At 39.8% G+C, this 19725-nt stretch overlaps 1 protein-coding gene across 2 annotated transcripts in view; it reads left to right on the plus strand.

The window, feature by feature from the left end:
* LOC108248166 (huntingtin-interacting protein 1-related protein) overlaps positions 1–19725 on the plus strand; it is a 33417-nt gene that overhangs the window by 11042 nt on the left and 2650 nt on the right. Inside the window, exons 8-30 of one of the 2 annotated variants that reach the window (XM_037979545.1) lie at positions 664–804; positions 890–947; positions 1076–1151; positions 1565–1690; positions 1768–1893; positions 2949–3132; positions 4084–4172; positions 4251–4367; positions 4487–4588; positions 8320–8514; positions 8597–8707; positions 9192–9386; positions 10719–10866; positions 11503–11589; positions 11673–11780; positions 11863–11999; positions 12645–12755; positions 15399–15457; positions 15544–15574; positions 15665–15727; positions 16286–16386; positions 16502–16607; positions 17069–17192. In XM_037979545.1, coding sequence (XP_037835473.1) covers positions 664–804; positions 890–947; positions 1076–1151; positions 1565–1690; positions 1768–1893; positions 2949–3132; positions 4084–4172; positions 4251–4367; positions 4487–4588; positions 8320–8514; positions 8597–8707; positions 9192–9386; positions 10719–10866; positions 11503–11589; positions 11673–11780; positions 11863–11999; positions 12645–12755; positions 15399–15457; positions 15544–15574; positions 15665–15727; positions 16286–16386; positions 16502–16607; positions 17069–17192 — 2595 coding nt within the window. The remainder of the gene's footprint in view (positions 1–663; positions 805–889; positions 948–1075; positions 1152–1564; positions 1691–1767; positions 1894–2948; positions 3133–4083; positions 4173–4250; positions 4368–4486; positions 4589–8319; positions 8515–8596; positions 8708–9191; positions 9387–10718; positions 10867–11502; positions 11590–11672; positions 11781–11862; positions 12000–12644; positions 12756–15398; positions 15458–15543; positions 15575–15664; positions 15728–16285; positions 16387–16501; positions 16608–17068; positions 17193–19725) is intronic. The other variant, XM_037979546.1, reaches the window with a different exon arrangement.

A 19725-nucleotide genomic window follows, 5' to 3' on the forward strand; every position in this document is an offset into this window, starting at 1 on the left:
CTTTTTTAAATCCATCAAAACAGCATCCTGAAAGCAAAGATGGCATCTGTTGTTCTCTTTCATGGCATAAAATCATACAGCTGCTCACAAATAGTCACCTCTTGTCTAAGTCTAGTTTCCACAACTCTGCATCAGGTCACGTCATCAGGTCCAACTGCCTTCCCCTTCTTCATCGTCTTCAAAGCTTTTCAAACTTCATCCTTACTCATTTTTCCCACTTCCTGGTCCACAGTTTCTATGACTTTTGCTCTTCTTTTCCTTTCATCCTCTTCATTCATCAGCTCCTTAAAGTACTTCTTCCATCTTCCCATCACTCTCCTCGCTTGTTAGAACATTACCATTTCTATATTAACAATAAATTACTGCTCTGTTTACAGAAATATTAAACTATGTAGATTTATTTTTATACGAGTACGACAAATGTAGATTAAAATGTGTCTCACCTAGTTTTTGTGGGTAGTTAAGTATACTTTGGGGCCTCCTGCTGGCCTGGTGGCTCTAAGCAGTTGCTTGCTTGCATGCTATGAAAAAGATTGTAATGTGTATAATGACCATGAGTACCTCTGAATGCAATCCCAGGACTCATAAAAGTACAACATACTGTATATTCATTGGTGTAATGAAACTGAATTGAGCTGAAATTTACATATTACTTCTTTAAAGCTCTGCGTCAGATGGACGCCAATGGAGCCAAATCCACAACTTCAGCCGGACAGTGCAGACTGACTCCTCTCATCCCCCTCATACAGGACTGCAGCTTTCTTTACCACTTCTCTGTCCGACTTCTGTTCAAACTTCACAGCCGTCAGTAACAAACAAGCACTTTTCACAGTCAAATCCAACTGTGTCAAATCCAACCTGAAAACCCAGAAACCTCCCTTCCCCTCAGGTATTGCGCCGGATGTTCTTCTTGGACATCGAGAGAGATTCCGCGACCTTTTCACGAGGTTGGAAAATTCCGAAAATGACTTTTTTATTTATTTATAGCATACTTTAATGGGACAGTGCATAATACATTTCTGCAGATATTTTTTTGTTTTCAGCTGGCTGTTTTTTTGTCTTTTTGCTTTTGCAGCCTCTCCCAGTTCTTCAACCGAGCCAGAGAAATTGAGTTCTTTAAAACTATCATCCAGATCCCGGATCTCCCAGATGTAAGTGGCAGAATTGGAGTTTCAGTTGCCCCTCCCATATCTCCGAAAATTTATCACCTGCCTCTGAATATGAAAAGAGATTATGTTTTTGCCCAGGTTTGTTTATTTGTCTGTCTGTTAGCAAAATATTTCATGAACCACTGGATAGATTTTAATAAAACTTCCAGGAAATAATCATCAGAGTTCTATTCAAGATGAACATCACAGTTAAACAGTCAAAAATGGCTATAGTATAACTCAATCAATTTTAAGGTCAGGGTTTCACTAAAACAGCAATAACATTGTCATTTCTCATCATAAGATGATCTCAGATTAACACTCTAGAAATAAAGGCATCTGGTGATATGCATTCCTTCAAGGAGTGCTAGGCCTTTCACTGTTCAGTATGTTTTTTGTTTATTCCCCATTCCCAGGGTCCTCCAAACTTCCTCCGAGCTGCTGCCTTAGCCGAGTATAAAAGGCCAGTGGTGGTGATACCCAATGAAGATCGTCAGGAGGAGGATGTGGAGCCACAGCCAGAGTTTAGAGAAGCACCTCAGGTGCCACAGTTATGATTACATCAAAGTGAAAAGACAACTTTTCATCTGTGCTAACATTTAGATGTTCTTCATCACAGCAGTACTATTTGCTGAGCCAAATGGGAGCATCTGAAGCTTCCTTGGAGCAGAGAGAAACTGAGAGTGACGGCTGGAAAAAGGAACCTGAAGTTCTGAAGCCAGAGATAGAGCTTATCAAGAGTGAGGTGAGAAGAAAAGAAGATTGGTTTTATGTTGCTCAGCCACACTGGCTTTCACCCATTTTAGCTCTTTAGATCATCAAGAAGTGGATAAAAGAATTAGTATGTGAATGCTGAGTGCTGGATGAGTGCTGAAATTTGCTGAGGAAAGTAAAATTGAGTTGTTAACGTTAAGAAGAAGCAGAACAGTAGCTAAAAGCTAAAAGTATCAAAAGTCTAGCTCGAAGTTAAAAGTAGTAAATATCTGACTAAAATCTAAAAGTAGAAGAACAGCAGCTACAAGCAAAAAGTAGCAGAAAAGCTAGATAAAAGTAGCAAAATAGAAGCTAGTAGCTACAAGTGCCAAAATATTCTAACTGAAAACTAAAAGGAGCAAAGGTTAAAAGCTAAAAGGAGCATAAGAAGACAAAAACAAAGTCACTAGCTGAAGCAGGTTTCAAAGAAAGTTTTTTAAAGCAACTGAAGAGATCTCAATGTATTTCTATGGGAAAATACTTGTAAATGAAGGTAAACCTTTTGAAAAGTAAAAAAGTTACAAAAACCAAAAGTCCATTTCATGAATGAGCTGAAAGTTTTGATATATGAATGGATACATTTGTCTGTAGTGTTAGCAAAATATATTATGAATCACTGGACAGATTTGAAATAAACGTTCAGAAAGTTGGATGTCCATCTACAGCTGATTAACTTTTGGTGTCAGCCCAATTCAAGATGGCCACCACAGCTAATCAACTTTGGCAGCACAAAAATGACTAACTTTATTTATGGATGAATTCTCTGTTAATGTGGATATGTTTGGTCAGCTCATCAAAAAGACAAAAATTCCCTGATGTTTGTTATTTTGTTATCCAGAAAATATAAGATGAATTGTTTGTAGTTTGTTTATGATTTGTTCATGTGGGCATGTAAAAATGGTTCCTGTGCATGCCATCTATCATTGTGACTTCATGTTCCACTCGTTTTATGTTGAAAATATTTTCTTAAAAATGACACCTCATCAAAAGATCCATATCAGAATTGTAGTTTTCAGTCTATATTAAGGACTTGTTTGTGTTTCTCAGGCTCAGAGGTGTGTAACTGAGTTAAAGTCTCAGGTGAATCGCCTGGAAGCTGAAGTGGAAGAGCAGCGCACCAACAAGCAGGTAGCTCTGGTTGAAAACGAACACCTGCGAATGGAGGTGGAGGCTTTACGCAGTGCTAATGTGGCCAATGTTGGGGCTCAAATTGGATACAAGGAAGCAGACAGTGAGTGTTCAGTTCTGTGTGCAGGTGAATAAGCCAAATACAGTGCTGTGAAAAAGTATTTGCCCCCTGACAGATTTCTTCTGTTTTTGCTTTGTTTTTGTCCCACTTAAATGTTTTAGATTATGAAACAAATGTTAATAACAGACAAAGATAACCTGAGTAAATACAAAATGCAGTTTTTTAATGATTTAGTTCAAATAGCTATCCAAACCAACCAGTCTCTGTGTGAAAAAGTAAATGTCCCTCCTGTTAAATTATGAACCAACTGTGATTTAAATTTTTTTTTGACAAGCTGAGTTCAGTTTCACTGCTACATCCAGACTGGATTACTGTCAGACCTGTAGAATCAAGAAGTCAGGTAAATAAGCCGTTATCCACAAATGGAGAAAACATGGAACAGTGGTGAACCTTCGCAGGAGTGAGACCAAAATGACTAAGATCACATCAACAACATCCAGGAGGTCCTATACGAACCCAGATCAACATCGAGCTCTCCAGGCCTCACCTGCTTCAGTTAAGGTCAGAGTTGAATAGACAAAGAGCAAAAATCACCTTCATGAGAGAGATCAAAGGCCAAAACTACTGCTGAGCAAAAACACCACAGAGCCCCATCTCACATTTGCCAAAAAACATCTTGATGATCCTCAAGACTTCTTGGAAAAGCAGTCTGTGGACAGACAAGACAAAAGTGGAACTTTTTAGAAGGTGTGTGTCCTGTTACATCTGATGTAAAAGGGACACTGCATTTCAGACTAACGACATCATGCTGACAGTCAAATGTAAATAAATTAAATCATGATTTAAAAGTTTCATCTTAGTTTTACTCAGGTTATCTTTGTTTAACATTTATTTGATGATCTGAAACATTTAAGTGTGACAAACAGAGGAAATCTGTAAGGGAGCAAATACTTTTTCCACAGGAGTCATCATCACGTTGTTTATTCTGTGCAGGTAGAGCTCAAGCTGCAGAGCTCCGTTTTACTCAGTTAAAAGAAAGACACGCGGAGCTGGTTACCAGTCACGCTGATCTAATGAAAAAGGTAAATGAAGCCTTTTGTTTTCTCACTTTAAAGCTTCTTTGATTACCACAACAGATTTTTGTTTTTGTTGTGGTGCAGAATGCAGAAACGGTGAAGATACTGTCAAGTACAAAGCAAGCTGAAGATCACTTACTGAGAACCAAACACCAGTTAGAAAGTGAAATAGAAAGTCTGCAACAGGAGAAAAGAAACATGGTGAGGACACTTCATTTTGTAACCCATCACCACTGCTGCTGAAAACACCATCCCATAGGATGAATGTTTTAAAAACATTTAGTATTTTGAGCCGATGTGCGTTTTGATCATGTGATCAGGTGAATGAGAAGCAGCAGGAGGCTGAGCGCCTACATAAAGAACTGCTGGAACAAAAAGCAGAGATGGTCCGGCTTCGCAGTACTTTGGAGGAGAAAGAAAAGGTAAAATCCACACACTTGATCCTATTTGAATTTCATATTCTCAAAGAACCATTTAACTACACATTAAATCAAAGTTTAGGACACTTTTTTTTTAGATATTTTGAAAAAACACTGAAAGATTATTCTTTTGTTTTTTGTTTTTTAAGCAATTATCAAAGTTATTATTGATTGATTTTTGTAAACTCTATAAAGAGCACTGTTATGTACATTTTTCATCAACAACCCGCATGATGTCAGATTATAATTTCATGAGTCAAGTTTAAGAAATATAATCGCGATTTAGTCCGTTTTTGAAAAGACACAAAATTACACACAGTTAAATCAGTAAAAATATTTTTTCAGTTTACTTTATGACATTAATTCAAAACAAACATTGTCATTTAAAGGACTTGTCCCCAACAATACGGGACAAATTAAGCAAAGAAGATGATCCATTTTAACTTTTTTTTTTTTTTTTTGCACACTGCCTCCTTGTTCATGTGCAATGCTTGGAAACAGTTAGCTTTTTTTCCCTGTCTACATAAAAACATACAGCCATGTCAGAGCAGAAGCCTTGATATTAGAAATGTTCTGGTATATATCTTAAACCGATCTCATAAAGTTATATTATGAAATTAGCTTTTCATTTATAAAAAAAATGTATGTAAGTTACATGACTTTGGTGTGAGAAGTGTCATGGTTGGTGGAAAAGGAGGCGAACCCAGAGCGCAGACTCATGATGAAAAAGGAAAACTAATTTATTAAAATTAAAGAATCAAAAAACAAAGGCTGACATGGCAGCAGGAAGGAAACTAAATACAAAACATTCTAAATCCAAGAACCGAATGGACAGTGGCAGGAGACGAGCAGACCCAGACATCAGGGAAAACAGACAAACGGACCAGTGAGTAAGTGGAGGAGATGACCGGGTTTTAAAGACAGAGGGTCATTAGGTGAAGTGGACACAGGTGAGTGATAACGAGGAGCAGGTGGAGTGACTGAGGAGAGGTGAATACTGACAGACACAGAGAACAACACCACATGAAAACAACAAAAGAGACAACCCAAACAAGACCAGAAACAAAACAATAAATACAAAAAGAAACATACAAAACCGAATCCTGACAAGAAGGTCAGGGGTTCAGGGTTCAAACCTTGACGCAGCCAACCTCTGAGCAGCCTCAGTTGGTTAATGAGTAAGTAAGAAAGTAAGTGAGTAAGCTTTATTTGTATAGCACATTTCACAGACAACAACGTCATAAAGTGCTGAACAGAGAGCAACATAACAAAAAAAAGACTAAAATCATTAAACAACACCTAACTAAAACTCTGTCTGAATAAAAATGTCTTAAGATGTTTCTTAGAAGAGACCGTGGAGTCTGAGCAACACAGTACCAAAGGGAGAGCATTCCAGAGCCTGGGAGCCACCACTTGAAACGCTCTGTCAAGTCCACAATTAGCTCCACCATCTTCTGGGTGTTAAGCTCCAGGTTATATGAGCTGCACCAAGACACCAGCTGATCCACCTCCATCCTGTAAGCAGACTCATCCCCGTCGGAGATCAGACCGATGACGGTAGTGTCGTCTGCAGACTTAATCAGTTTAACAGACTCATGGCTGGAGGTGCAGCAGTTGGTATAGGAGTGAGAAGAGCAGAGGTGAAAGTACGCAGCCCTGGGGGGAACCTGTGCTGATGGTTCGAGTCTCCGAGATGGTCGTCCCCAGCCGCACATACTGCCTCCTATCTGTCAGGAAGTTGGTGATCCACCTGCAGATGGAGTCGGGCACACTGAGCTGAGAGAGCTTAATTTGGAGCAGGTGTGGCAAGATTGTGTTGAATGCGGAGCTGAAGTCCATAAACAGGATCCTGGCGTAGGCTTATGGGGTGTCCAGATGTTGCAGGATGAAATGGTGGGCCAGGTAATAGCATCGTCTATAGACCTGTTAGCTCTGTAGGCGAACTGCCGCGGGTCTAGGGAAGGGGCAGTGATGGTCTTGAGATGGAAGAGCACCAGTCACTCAAATGTCTTCATGACTACAGGCATCAGAGCCACAGGTCTGTAGTCATTAAGACCAGTAATCTGAGGCTTCTTGGGGATGGGAATGATGATGGAGGATTTGAAGCAGGCTGGCACATGACACAACTCCAGGGAGGTGTCCGTGAAGATGGGAGTGAGCTCATCTGTGCAGTGTCTCAGGGTGGAGGGGCAGACACCATCAGGTTCAGCTTACTGAAGAGATTGTGCACATCCTGCTCCTGGATAGTGAGGGGGTCGGGGGAGGGGGCTGAGACCACAGTGTGCTGTAAAGGAGTGGAGTGATTGTTGGTGACTGGAAGGGTTTCAGGGCTGGCTGATGGGCCATCAAAGCGACAATAGAAGTTGTTGAGGCTGTTGGCCAGTTTCAGGTCACAGGCAGCATGGGGGGCTGTAGGCTTGTAATTGGTCAGCTGCCAAAGCCCCCTCCATACTGATGAGGAGTCGTTGGCAGAAAGCTGTTGGAGTCTCTCAGAATACATTGATTTAGCTCTTCTAACCTCTGAGTTAAACCTATATTTTGCCTGCTTGTAGCTGTTTCTCTCCACTCTTGAATGATGTCTTTTTCTCCATCCAGAGCTGCCTGAGTTTACTTGTGAACCAGGGCTTGTCATTGTTATAAGATACCCAGGTGCAGGTTGGAACCATGCTGTCCTCACAGAAACAGATGTATGAGGTCACAGCGTCAGTAAACTCATCCAGATTGTTTGTGGCTGCGCTCAACATCTACCTGTCTGTGGAATCCAGGCAGCTGCAAAGCTCCTCCACTGCCACGTTGGTCCACTTCACCTCTTACCAAGGCTAAGTGATAAAATACCATTTGAATGTAATCTAGAAGAAGTGAATGCAGCGCTGCTAAATGTCCATACTGACACAATCACAGAGACCAGTAATCTAGTTTACACCACAAACGTTGAGGCTCTAGAAACTGCCAAACAACGCCTCAAAGCTCTGGCTACTGGCCTGACGAAGTACAATGAAGAAGCAAAGCCAGGAGAATAAAGTATTCTCCACCACACCACACCATCCAGAGTGTACTCTCAGCGGAAGGGGCATAACATGAGAGTAGATCCATCCAGAGTTGAGACTGAGCAATACTGGAGAAGAATATGGGAGGAGGCATCACACAATATTAATCCCCCATGGGTACAGTATCTAAGATCTGAACACAGCAATCTCCCAGAAGAAGAACCAGTATTTCAGACTGTTGTTCTGTGACTGACACAGCTAATAAATAATTTTGTAATCCACTTTGATGAATAAAATCCAGAAAAAATCAGGGATCAGAACTACCAAATATTTGTGAATAAAAGGGGTCCAGACCACATGCAAAGGTGATCAGAGGAAAAACGTTTTCAAAACATACAAAGGGTGTTGACACCTATTTAGTACTATCTGATTACAATTAGATAGGTAAAAAGCATTTTAAGTAATAGGTTTGAACTCTGAAAACAATACAGGCAAGTACAAAAACCTAAGCAGCTTTAACCAAAGCCATCTTTTTATGGCCAGACTTTTAGAAGTGATGAGGTTAGCAGAAAAGTTAAACCATGCTGTACCAGAGGTACAATAACCCATAGGAAATTATTGGCCTTAATGCCTGTACCTGAGAATGAGACCTTGTGTCCCAGTGAGATTACTTGTAAAAAAAAAAAAGATAAAATAAAAATGAAAAATGTTGCCTCTTTGTGTATATTTCCATTGAATTTTCTTTAGGAGGGAGTTCAGGTGAGCAGCAGTCTAGCAGCTCTTCAGGCAGAGCGGGATGTGCTGCTTCATTCTACAAAAGAAAAAGACTCAGAGCTTATCTCCCTGAGACAACAGGCCCAGCAGCAGCAGAGCTCTCTGGTCCTGGAGAAAGACCGGACCAGCAGAGAACTGGAGGCCCTGAGAGCCCAACTGCAGCAACAGGTACTCATGGACTGGTACAGGCTGTAGGTTTTGGAAACCAAATAAGGATTAGATGTAAAGTGTGTTTTTTGGTTTCTCGTAGCTTGCTATAAATGCAGAGCAGAAGTTGGAAATTGACCAGCTGAAACGAGAGCTGGACTCTACACGAGTAGAACTGACAAGAGTAAACAGTTTGCTGCAAAGCAAAGATCTGGTAAGAGCAAATTGTGTTCTGTTTGTTCAGAACCAACTGTTCTGACATTAGACCTCCTTCAGGTGAAGCACTGGCACATTATCGTTTCCTGAAAATAAGGCAATCATGTGTTTGTTCATATGCCGGCTTGTCTGTTATCAAAATATCTCAGGAACCACTTGATGGATTTTAATGAAACTCTCAAAAAGTAGTCAATGGATGTACAACTAATTAACCTTTAAAGTCATCACAGCTATCTGTCTATGAAAAACATAATTAAAGGCCTAGCATTCATGGAAGGGATGCATATTGCCTGCTGCCTTACATGCCAGAATTTAAATCCAAGATAACTAAAAAGATTAATCAATTAAATAATCCAATAGTTACTTTTTGAGAATTTCATTAAAATCCTTTCAGCTCTTCATGAGATATGTTGCTAAAAGACACATACACACACAGACAAGAACATGATAGTTCTTTAAATCATCCTTATTTTGCTCATCAGACTGGTACACAGCTGAACAGCACATTGGCAGGGCTGCAGGCGGAGAGGGAGGTGCTCCTGCGCTCAGTTCGGGAGCAGGAAGCCGAGCTGAACTCTTTCAGACAACAAGCTCAGCTGCAGCAGAGCTCCCTGCAGCAGGAGAGGCAGAGGAGCAGCATGGAGCTGGGGAGCCTACATGCCCAGCTACAGCAGCAGGTGGGGCTTTAAAATGCTCAGTTACAACACCAGTTCTGATAAAGTTGGAATGTTGTGAAACATTCAAACAAAAACAGAATGCAATGATTACTAATTCTTATAAACCCATATTTTATTAACAATGGAACACAGTAAACATATCAAATGTTTAAACCATAAAAACAAACAAACAAAACTACTTTTTCATTTTAAGACAGCACCACATCTTAAAACATTGGAACAGAGGCAACAAAAGGTTTTAAAAGTATGTGCTATGAATATAAACAGTTAAAGAAAGAGGAGTGAGTATAAAACAGGCCCAGAGTAGCCAGTCTGTAGTACCAGGATAATTCCTTGTGGGCCAGCTAAATTATGGGCGACAATGTTAAATTAATGTTCAATTTTTTTAATATTTGTCAATGATTAAACAGAGAAGACTGGGATGCTTACATCTGAGGCTTGTACTCACAGAGTGGACACTTCCTATGCAGCTGCTCTACCAGCCCACCACACAAGGGAGGGGTTGTTGTACCTGCAGCCTGCAATGACCGAGCTGAGCTCTGACAGGTGTCTGAGGAAATGGATGTTTGAAAAAAAAAGTGCTGTACAGAAAATGCAAGAATTTAAAAACTCGATTCTGAGTTTTCTTCAACAGTAGTTTTCTCTTTGCCTCTCTCCCATAAAGCTCAGACTGGTGAAGAACCCAGGCAACAGTTGTTGTAGCTCAGTCTGTCCCATCTAAATATTTCAATTTAATTGGTATTATTTTGACTAATTTACATTTCAATTTGCCATTAAAAAGTGGATTTTTTTTTGTTGTTGTTGTTTGTCAAAATTCCAATTTATATTGACTGTGATTGATTTAAAACGGCAATAAAATGGTAAAACATGAATACTTTTTATAGGTATACAGTCTACGGGGTATCCATAAATAAAAGTACAATGGAGGAACACATTTGTTACTCAGAATGCCAACACAGACGATAAAAATGGCAAAAAAAAAAACAGTTTGAAAGTAAAAGCAGCATGCTCAAATTGGCACCTTTTAAAAGTTTATTAAAGTAATGAAATAATCAAAGTTTACTGATTTGTGATTCATTTGGGCTTGTCACAATTTATTCCATCTCTAAAACCAATTTTGATTTGAGGATTACATACTCACAAAATCATGGAGAACATTTTTTGGAGGTGCTTGAGCACCCCGAAAATAACATAAAATCCACACTCTTTAGCCTGTTCTGTTGTGAATAAAATATGGATTAATGAGATTAGCAAATCATTGCATTCTGTTTTTATTTACATTTTCCATGTCCAAACCTTTACTGGGAACTGTGACTGTGTCTGTTAAATCAGGCGTGTCGGGAAGGCGAGCTGGCCAAGAAGCTGCAGGAGGAGCAGTTCAGTCTGCTGCAGTGTGCAGTGGTGGAGGCTGAGGGCATCATCCTGGACGCTGTGGCCAAACTGGATGACCCCATACATGTCCGCTGCATCAGCTCTCCTGGTAAAAGGCTTTTTTTCTTCTTATCAGTGAAAAAAAAAAAAAATTCTAACATCAGGCATGGTAATTCAGTTCTCAAGTAAATTGGCAACAAAGAGCAACAATTTCTTGTGGATTATTCCAAGACTTTAAATGTAAACAAATATTTACACTGATCAATGTGTTTATTTCTTTCCGTAAACATTTCGTGCCTGATTTATTTTTTAATTGGTTTTAACTGTGTAACATAGAGGTCAGCTCCTGCTCATTCCTCAGTACTCAAAGTAAATATATTGAATATCTATATTTGAATTAAACTGTCATTATGAATCATTTAACAAGAGTAAACTATTGAATGTACAGTGACAAAAAACTGCACTTTTTGCCCTTCCTTTTTAGCATAATTAGTGTTGGTGTTAGTTTTGTTTTAGTACCTTTAGGTTTTAGGAGCATTTATTTAAAAAAAATGAAGCTGAGTTCAATTTTCTTCATAGCTCTTCATGCATGCTTTTAAATTAAAAAAGAAAATGACAGGAAAATAAAAAATGTATTTTTTTAAAGGTCTTATTGTATTATGAATATAGCTAAAATCATATCATGCTTGGAGGTTGAAACATATCCTGAATAAAGGCTTCTTCTTTAACCTCTCCTGTTTTTCAGATTATTTGGTGAACAGAGCTGAAATCACACTGGGTTCTATTGATAAAATGCAGCAGAGCCATCTGGCCTATCTAGGGAATAAAAATGGCAAGTTGGATGTACAGTACAGTGTGTTTGTGTATTTCCCTTACATTTTGATTTGATCTAACAGTTATTTTTTTGTTTTACAGATGCTAGTGGCTTGTTGAGAGCCGTTACACAGTTTTCCCACCTAGCTGCAGACACAATCGTCAATGGTGCAGCAACATCACACTCTGCTCCCATCGATCAGGCTGATAGTAAGAGATGCATACCCATGCTGCAGCTGTGTTACACTCTAAATACATCAAACACTCAGTTGTATTCATTTGCCTAATGCAGGTTTAACTGACAGCTGTCGGGACTGTGCGAATCACTGCCTTCAGTTCTTGAAAGATCTAAAGTTTCAGCCTACTTTACAAAAAGCTGATCCATCTGCAACACGATACACTGTTCAGCGCATCCTCACTTTGGGACAGGTGGGTGGCAAGTCTTAATAATCACAGAAACAAGACAAAAACATAACTATGAGAGCAGCAATACTGTCAAAGAAAACCTCCGATAGTTAGAAGCACCTAGAGAGTGCAAACCTACACCAAGGCCACAGCGTCAGTAAAAAATTGTGCAATCCGGATCATAATCTGGATTACCATTAAAATGTAATCAATTGGATTTTTTGTGGAAACCCCAACATTTCCTGAAAATTTCATCCAAATCTGTTTATTAGTTTTTATGTAATGTTGCTAACAGACAGACAAACAAACAAAGATGACTGAAAACATAACCTCGGAGATAGGTCTACCAACTCATTATCCTAGTTTAGTGTCTTAGTATGCTCACATTATTACTAAACACAAAGTACAGCTAATTTGAATGTTATTGTGTTGGTAAAGTCAACATTTTGACCAAATGATGGTAGTAAAACGAGAAAATACAAAGTTGTAGTTGGTAAAATGTTTCTTGAAGTGAACATACGTAGATGGAAACTGTTAGTTTTCTTGATGATGAACATTTATTTTCTTTAGTTATGTAATGACATCATCATCATCATGAGAGAACAAATGTTTCTGTCTGTTGAATCCTCTCGGTTCTGGCTGCACTCTGACTGTATGTTCCTTGTTCAGGATTTGCGCCCGAAAGGGCAGGATGTACTGAAAGAGGAGCTGGGAAGAATGGTGGATAAAGAAATGATTGCTACATCAACTGCCATTGAGGAGGCTGTGCTGCGAATGGATGTAAGGGCAAATAACAGTATAGAAAAAAGTATGAAGTATGAAGAAAGCATTACACACAGCAGACACCAAATATGATTTAATAAAACGCATTTCAATAAATAATCCTACTACTCATCAACAAAACAAACCCAGTAATGGGTTTACATCTTTTAGTTTTTACCATGACATAAAGCTGAATACTTCAACAGTATGCATTATAAAACGGTACATAATGTCCTCCTAAAGCATGTTGTAAATGAGTGCATAAAGAAACACACAGAGCTGGGACAGTTCCGTCTGTTTTAGCTCTGCATTTGAGTTTTTTTTCTACACTCTAGTTTGTACATATTGATTAATTCAGGACATCACATCTCCTTGTTTGTCTCGTTGTAGAGAGAGATTTTCAGTTTAACCATAAACGCATCAATCTAATGTTTGTACAAAGTTGTCTATACAATTTTTAATTCGTAGGAATACTTTTAACGCCATAAACACTTGGCCACTTGGAAATTATAGTTGTTTGTCTATCAGCAGTGTTTAATGCAATTAAATCTGCACACAGACATTTGCATTTACTGTGGTATTGCTCTTATTATATACACAAAACATTTTGTTAGCTTCTGTCCTGTTAAGGCCTTGCATTGGCCCCAGAATTTTAGTGTCCCATTTAGCAAAGAGGAGGCTCCCCAAGTTGGGAATAACTGGTTTAGAGAATCAGGTAGTATTCCTGTGATTTGCAACACTCCATTTTAAAACATCCATCTGTTCATCCATTTTCTTCTGCTTATCTGTGGTAAGTTAATTTCAATTCAGTTTATTTATATGGCATCAATTCTCAACAGAGGTCATCTCAGAACACTAGATCCAATTCCGTTTCAGATTCAAATCCAATTACATTAATAATTCCTATTATTATAAAGTACATACAATACATAATGAAAACCAATAAATTGTGTCAGATCTTCAGTTCGTCGCAGTCTCCCATCCTGAGCAGAGGAAGGCGGCAGTGGAAAGAACGACGACCTTTTAACAGGAAGAAACCAGGCTCAGGATGAGCAGCCATCTGCCTTGACCAGCTCGGGTTTTAGAGGACAGGAAAGAGGCACAAACACAGTAGCAGTTGATTCAGGTGTTATGTCTCAGAGGCTACAGTTCCAGGAGAGGAACCCAGACATCCCTCTCCCCGGTGACACTTTCCAGCTCCTCCTGGGGGATCTCAAGGTGTTCCCAGATCAGAGAGGATACATTATTTCTCCAGCAAATTCCAGGTCTGTCTGGGCATCTCCTTCCAGAGAACGGCACCCAGGTGGTATCCTAATCAGATGTCCAAACCACCTCAGCTGACTCCTTTTGATGAATAGGAGTAGCAGCTCTACTCCAACCTACCCCTGGATGATGGAGCTCCTTACCTTATGTTGAAGGCTGAGTTCAGCCACCTTACGGAGGTGTAAGTTTAGCTGCTTATATCCAGAATCTTGTTCTTTCAGTCATGATCCACACCTCATGACCGTACATAATGAGGTGTAAACGGACCATAAAACTGAGCTTTGTCTTCTTTGTCTACAACAGACAGGAGTGACACCCTCATTACTGCGGATGAGGGAACATTCCATATTTTTCTGAACAGCGTTGCATAATTGATCATGGTTACATGAACCTGAAATAGCTGATTCAACAGTGATGCAGTGTTAAAACACACTTTATAGGGAAAAATTTGGAATTTACTGTTAAAATTGTCTTTTGTCCCTGATAGCAATAAAGGTAATTTAGGATTAAGACTTGCCATTTTTAAATACAGCACAAACCTGAAGATTACATCCCATAGGTACTGTTGTAAGTTGTTGTAATGAGGAGTCTGGGTATTCTTTAAAGATGTCTTGGTTTAATAACAACTGTTGGCAACCAACAGACACAGCAGTAATCCATGTAGAACAGACGCCAAGTCACTTAAAACGAACTGCGCATGCACCAAACCCGAACTACGGCATCCGTGAAAGCCCAATATTACTGTGTGCACAGTCAATATCCTACAAGTACATTCATTTTTTTTAAATCAGTGCCATCATATGTTTGACACCGTCGTAGCTCTACAGTGCAGTAAAGAAAACATGTGTTCATGTTGTTCCTGAATTTTTTTAAATTATTATTATCAACAAGTGAAATAAATATGGCAAATGTTTTCATCCAGCTCAGGTAGCTCTGTGTTGGTTATGTGGCATCAGGAGGGTAGGATGTACTTCAACAGATCCAAAACTTATTTCCTCCACCACAGCAATGGGTTGTCATCTACAGCTGTAAATTCAGTCACAGTTCTATAATTCTTTTTGCCTTGTTTCTGGTCCGTGAAAACTTGTCTCATCTACTTAGTTTCCTCTAAAGTGTACTGTTAGCCATGTTAGCTTTAAGTTTTAGCTCAGCTGATTGTTTTGATTTTAAATGTCTCATCAAATTAGTAATATTAAATGTAGCTACCACCATGAGAAATACCTGAACTGCAAATGTTGCAAGTAGCTACTGAATTGTTCCCATTTTTTATTTTAAAATACTTTCATACCTCAGACATGGTATATTATATCATATTTTACAGCAGCTGTAAAACATGATCAGCAGCAGCTGTATTACATCTGGCTGATGCTAACGCATTTGTTTGTTTGTGTTTCACAGGAAATTCTAACACAGGCAAGAAAAGATACTACTGGTGTAAAACTGGAGGTCAACCAGAGGTAAAATGAATTTTATGGATAATAGTACATCTTCCCTTTTTTTCACTTAGTGCAGTAAGTTTGATGCTCTGTTTGTTTGATTCTAGTATCCTTGGATCCTGCTCAGATCTGATGAAGGTATTAAACTACATTTAAACTTAAAGTAATTAAACTCTGATAGACCAGTATTCACTTAGAATTTGTTTTGTTCTGCTTCCTGTACCCTAGGCTGTTCATATCCTGGTGACGGCTGCTACAGATCTACAGAAAGATATTGTGGAAGGAGGCAGGGTGAGTTTCTGTAACACTTATGTATTATTACTATAATTACTTATTTCTACTGTATGGTAATCAAATAGTGAAACAGTTCTGGTTTATAGGTTTCAGTGGTGTTTAATAAACCCATGCTGACTAAAGTTTATTTAATCAGCATATTAGTTCAGTTATTAGTTAGTTAAGGTATTCGAATAGAGGTATTTACCATAGGGGCAAAATTAGCCATTATTGGTTGGTTTTAAAAAGTTACTCAAATTTTTTAAAAAAATAGTTTGATGATAGAAAAAATAAAAATAAAATATAAAAAAGATTTGTCTACTACTTCATGAGAAGTTTTGCTAATGGTACAAACACACACACACATACACACAGGCAAAACATAATGTGCTTCTTGCAGCTCGCCTGTAGACTTCTAGGGAATTGAGCCGCATTGACACCGGTTCAGATGTCCTACACCCAACTTGATGAACAAAATAGAAATGCTGCATGGACAAGAAGTTAACTCATAGTGAGACTTTTTTTTAATGGACTTTGTAGTTATCCCAACCTTTTTTTGTTTTGTTTTTTTCACAGGGAGCTGCATCTGTTACTGAATTTTATGCCAAAAATTCTCGCTGGACTGAAGGACTCATTTCAGCCTCCAAAGCTGTGGGCTGGGGGGCAACGCAGCTGCTGTAAGTATCTAAATTTGTCAAAACAAACATGCACATTTTAATTTACATGTTACTTGTAAAAAATATAAAGTTGCATATTAACAGATTTCTCATATTTCTGTCTAATTGCTGTCAGAGACTCAGCTGACCGAGTTGTGGCCGATAAAGGTTTATTTGAGGAACTCATTGCTTGTTCACACGAAATTGCTGGAAGCACTGCTCAGCTAGTTGCTGCCTCCAAGGTACAAACATGTTTAATTATTGGCATTTTCAAAGAATGAAGTGTTGTATTTACACACATCTGCATTTTAAAGGCATAACTTTACTAATGATGCTTAGACAGCTGGAGATAATAACACTTTTGTTTTACTGCATACTTCTTCATACCCCACTTCAGTTTGGAAATAAATGTCTCACACTTTACTTAGTAGTATTTATTTTTATGTCAGAATAGTGGGGTTGATATGGTATAAAGAGTCTTTGTTTGAAACCTTTCTATACAAGGCTGTGGGCATTTTGCATTCCTTCAATCAATGATACTATTTTAAATTACAGTATGTTATTTCTTAATAAATGCTGGAATTAATTAAACAAACAAACAAAAAACTTAACCCTCTCAAGGCAACAACATATCTGATTTTTCCTGTTACTAAAACTTAATTTCAGTCTGAGAGGGTTAAATAAAGTGCTTCTGTCATTACAGGTGAAGGCTGACCGCCACAATAAGAAGCTGTACACGCTCCAACAGGCCTCGCGACATGTGAATGACATGGCTGCTGTAGTCGTCACCTCCACCAAACACGGGCAGCAGCAGATCTCTGATCACGGTGAGGCAGAATTCTAGCAGTCAGCAGATGCTTCAGTTCTAGTAACAGCAGGACAAGCTGTGAACACCAAATTACTTACATTTACACTTTTCACTTGCTAATTAGAAAAATGTCATTGTCTACAAAAATGGAGTGTGAGTGCTGAATGGCTTAACTGAAAAAGCTGAAACTGAGATGTTAAAGCTAAAAGAAGTAGAACTCTGGCTAAAACACAAAAGTAGCAAAATGCTAGCTAAAAGCTAAAAATAACAAAATACTAGCTAAAGGTATTAAAAGGTTACCCAGAAGCTAAAGGTAGCAAAAACACTAACTAAAAGCTAAAAGTAGCAGAAGGCAGCTAAAAGTTAAAAGCATAAGAAGACAAATATGGGGCATGCCTAAACAGATGTCAAAGGTTACAATTACACTACAGGCCTTAATGCTCAATTCTGATTTTTTGCCCAGATACGTTTTTTTGTGTGGTCGTTCAAATTATAATTTAAATGTGACAGTCATCAGACTCCAGTGTGAACAGTCTATGGCCTTAAAGTAAGCTGCATGTTAAACAAAAGATGTGACACCACATGCAGCAGGCTGTGTTTACAGAAGTAAATATGGATGCTACACATATTAGTATGTGTGTATCAATTGTAAAGTTGTTATGTCATCAGAGCCAATTAAATTATTATCTGCCATGCTTGTTTCATCCAGTGTTTAAATTTGATCTTGCCACTTCCCACCTGCTCTGGTGCAGAATTGCACTTCTGAAATGGGAGCAACATACTGAAAGTGGAAATAAACTCAAGTATCGATCCCATCATGCTAGTATTGATACGATCTGACACCAACATTAGTATCACATGCTCGTGTAGATTCTCAGTCATTCAGGACATGGCAAGTCTAAAAAATCCCCAAAACAACAGGACTTCTATTCTGTAGCTCAAGAGGTGCAACAACCTGAGCTTTAAACTGTATGACCTTTTAATCAGTAATATCAATATTTTGATTGATCCTTATACACCTACTTCAATTACATAAAAGTTGGATGGAATGCAACCATTCAGACTGATATTCCTTTGAAAAACATAAGATTTATTTCTGATTTAGTATCACATATGAAACAGACATGGGTAAGATTAAAAAAAAATGGTTTTGTCACATTCAGACTGTCATAAAAAAATCAACTAAGGTTTGCATATGGGAAAAAAGTCAGATTTGGGCCACTTTTGCCTGCAGTGGAGAGCTAAAGAACATCTTTGAGGCGATTCTGGTCCACCAATCGGCATCTTGGGAGTGGGGGGGTGGGGATGGGTGGGGTAGCGCTGCACCATCAACACTGTTTATGGTGGGGATGTGCTGCTGACCTCAACTTGGGACGTTGTGGGTTGGTGGGCAGAGTACTTCCAAGACCTCCTCAATCCCAGCATGTCTTCCAGTGAGGAAACAGAGCCTGGGGACCTTGGGTCAGGCTCTCCAATCTCTGGTGCAGAGATTACCAAGGTGTTTAAAAAGCTCCTTGGTGGCAAGACCCCGGGGATGGACAAGATTTGCCCAGAGTTCCTTTAGGCTCTGGATGTTGTGGGGCTGTCTTGGTTGACATGACCCCTGAATAGACCTTATCAGGGAGGCTTAAGAGTGTGATCCCTCTGTAGTTGGAACACACTCTCCGGTCCCCCTTTTTGAATAAGGGGGCCACCACCCCTGTCTGCCAGTCCAGGGGGACTACCCCCGATGTCCACGCAATATTGCAGAGTTGCATTAGCCAACAGAACCCTACAACATCTAGATCCCTAAGGAACTCCGGGTAAATCTCATCCACCCCCGGAGCCCTGCCACCGAGGAGCTTTTTAACCACCTTGGTGACCTCAGCACCGGAGATTGGAGAGTCCGACCCAAAGTCCCCATGCTCCGCCTCCTCAATGGAAGACATTATGGTGGGACTGAGGAGGTCTTTGAAGTATTCTGCCCACTGACCCACGACATCCCAAGTCGAGGTCAGCAGCACACCACCCCAACTATAAACAGTGTTGGTGCTGCACTGCTTCCCCCTCCTGAGACGCCGAATTGTCTCGAAGCTGTGCGGAAGTCTTTCTCCATGGCCTCTCTGAACTCCTCCCATCCACGCGTTTTTGTCTCAGTGACCACCCGCGCTGCATGTGGCTTGGACTGCCGGTATCCGTCAGCTGCTTCTGGAGTCTCACAGGCCAAAAAGGCCTGATAGGACTCCTTCTTTAGCCTGACAGGATCCCTCACCGCCGGTGTCCACCAGCGGGTTCGAGGGTTGCCGCCGTGACAGGCACCAACTACATTGCGGCCACAGCTCCGATAAGCCGCCTCAACAATAGAGGCACAGAACATGGCCCACTGTTCGAAGTTTTCCTGGAGGTGGGAGTTATAGCTCGCCTAACAGGAGACTCCGCCAGACGTTCCCAACAGACCCTCACAATACGTTTGGGCCTGCCAGGTCTGACCAGTATCCTCCCCCACCATCGGAGCCAACTCACCACCAGGTAGTGGTCAGTTGACAGCTCCGCCCCTCTCTTCACCCAAGTGT

Source organism: Kryptolebias marmoratus, linkage group LG14 (assembly GCF_001649575.2).
Source record: "Kryptolebias marmoratus isolate JLee-2015 linkage group LG14, ASM164957v2, whole genome shotgun sequence".
Classification (NCBI taxonomy): domain Eukaryota; kingdom Metazoa; phylum Chordata; class Actinopteri; order Cyprinodontiformes; family Rivulidae; genus Kryptolebias; species Kryptolebias marmoratus.